General features: G+C 45.5%; 1 protein-coding gene across 4 annotated transcripts in view; it reads right to left on the reverse strand.

Moving 5' to 3' along the window:
• abcc8 (ATP-binding cassette, sub-family C (CFTR/MRP), member 8) overlaps positions 1-2,500 on the reverse strand; it is a 38,671-nt gene that overhangs the window by 21,211 nt on the left and 14,960 nt on the right. For all 4 annotated transcript variants that reach the window (XM_027015180.2, XM_027015179.2, XM_027015177.2 and 1 more), the window contains 2 exons: positions 2,260-2,424; positions 1,748-1,903 (listed from right to left, as the gene is read on the reverse strand). In XM_027015180.2, coding sequence (XP_026870981.1) covers positions 1,748-1,903; positions 2,260-2,424 — 321 coding nt within the window. The remainder of the gene's footprint in view (positions 1-1,747; positions 1,904-2,259; positions 2,425-2,500) is intronic.

Genomic DNA, 2,500 nt, shown 5'->3' on the forward strand with positions numbered 1-2,500 from the left:
GAGTTCAGTGACCGGGACAGATGGCAAAAGGCAGCTCACTCCTCTCGTCTCCTCTCGTCACCACATGCTCATGGGCCGCAGGCAGGCGCTCAGAAACACTGCGGCACACCGGCCACAAACAAACAGACTGGCCTGGCTAGGTGTGCATGAACAACAGCTAACAGGTCAGCACAAAGCAAAGCTGATTAAAGCCATTAAGGAGCAACATGTGCTGGAGGACACTAAGGGTCACAACTCATTGTGCGACTATGATTAGAGAATTCCAAATAAAATCTGCCAAATGAATATTTTCCCCACAAATTAAAGCACTGGCAGTTAACTGTGTAAAGTGATACATTTTCATTCCGTGCTGCTATCCTTGTAACCCCCAAAAGCACAAGAGACAGGTATTAATTTTCACACCGTGGCTATATTGCCTCATCTGTCAAAAATCTGCTTTCCTCACCAGAATGATTCAGCCACCTGTTGCGAAAACGTCACTGCAGTCATAATATGAAGGTTAAGGTGCCTGCTTAATCAGAGATGTTAAGGGTTTACCAAATTATTCTCAAATTATAGGACCAATTCCTTCCGCTCTGGAGAACTCACAGTGTCAGAGAATCAAAAACCAGGCCAGGAGAAACTGCATTTGATTCCTGAAGGGATGTTCTGGGACAAAGCTTTAAATAGCACGTGCTGCTGATGGAAATTGCTTTTCTCCTTTCTGCAAGAGAAACATGCGCGACAGACGCTTGGAGGAACCACAAATGATAACAGAGGGGAACAGTGCCAGTGTGCCAGTGTTTCACAGCTGACACAGCTGCTGGGCTTCAGTCTCCAAACTACAATCTGATCTGAACCGACTGGGCTGCTAAAACAAAGCGATGCAGTTAACAGATTGGTAGAAGGAGGTAGAACTTCACACCATCTGACTGTGACCTCCTGACTGGTACCAGTGCATTTGGTAAAGAAACATTAAAGGAAATCAGCTCCAAGCTGTAGGGCAGGCTGAGTCACCAAGAGTGCGCAGATAACATCAATGGCCCCAAGAGAAACTTTGTTCTAAGAAGAGTCCTGAGACCCGGAGAACAAAAAGAACCGCATTCTGCTCAGTGAGTCTGAACTTTTTAAAAACAACCCCCATGTATCAAAGAGCAGCCCTGTTGGAACATTTACTTAATGTTTTTATCCAAAGGAACTTACAACTATGAGTGAGTACAACTTGAGGGTTAAAGGCCTTGCTCAGGGGCCCAACAGTGGTAGCTTGAACTGGCAACCTTCTGACTACAAGGTACATACCTTAACCACTGAGCTACCACTGCCCCGCATGTTCATGTTTCTGCTGCTCAAGAGTATAGAAAACCAAAAAAAAAAAAAAAAGAATCTCATTAAAGCACATTAAAGAACATCTGTATAAACGTTGTTGCCTTCTCAAAAGATGTTCATTTTTCTAAAAGCTGTACCTAATAAAACCAAATCAACAGAAGTCAGCAGGGGTGTAACAGTAAAGCTTAAAATAGTCGAATACATTAGTAACACCACTGAGCAAGGCTATTTCTTTTGTGATCTGCAGTCTTCCTAAAAACATTCAGCACCATACTGTGATCCCAGTGGGACATTTCATTTGTATTTTTTCTATTTGTGTTTCTGGTAGGGGAGCCAAAAACCAGCAACGAAATGGAAGAATACATGTATCCCGGCTTCCGGAGCAGAATCGGATCAGTGTTTTCTAGAAGCTCATCACACAAACAGCACAAATCAGTTTTACCTGTACCGGCATGGCCCATAAGTTGGGACACAGAAAGAAGAACCACATCAGTTGGTTGGTGTCGATGGCCACCAGGTTGCAGATCTGGCCCACCGTCATCTCCCCCATGGACATGTTAGAGGTGCAGAGGCGCATGATCTTATTGTAGATCTTTGTCTAGCAGAGAAAAGGCCATCAGGTCAACAGAGGTTAGCACACCCATGACAAACACAATCTCTGTAACCTATGACCTTCTACAAAGGTTGTTTGTGCAAGGTTACAAGGCTGCTTAAGTCAAACAATTTTGATCAATGTGAAATCTACTACAAGTGGACAACGGTAGGAGATTCACATTGCTTCCAGCATCACTGGGTAATAAATAATTGATTTTTGTCAAATTGTGGTTAGGCCATAATGGTTCAGCGGGAGCTGGTCTCATACGGCTATATGAACGAATGCCAACAGATCAGCAATACCAAAAAATACACACAGAAGGGCACAGGCTGAGCGTGTAGAGCAGCTGGCGTATACACCTGCATGGCTCCTCTCAGATTGATACCGGTCTGGATGGCCGCATAGTAGGAGGCCTGCAGGAAGGTCCTCTGGAGAAGCAGCGCGAAGAAGAGCAACACGGCCAGCACGTAGGCATTGGCCAGGAACTCCTCCGAGGAGATGAAATAGATCCCCAGCCACTGGGCCTGGAGAAGAAGGGGACAAACCCATATCCGGGTGAGCACAGGACGGACGACGTGAAACGGGCTGTCTGCCGCCATC

Source organism: Electrophorus electricus, chromosome 2, assembly GCF_013358815.1.
Source record: "Electrophorus electricus isolate fEleEle1 chromosome 2, fEleEle1.pri, whole genome shotgun sequence".
Classification (NCBI taxonomy): Eukaryota; Metazoa; Chordata; class Actinopteri; order Gymnotiformes; family Gymnotidae; genus Electrophorus; species Electrophorus electricus.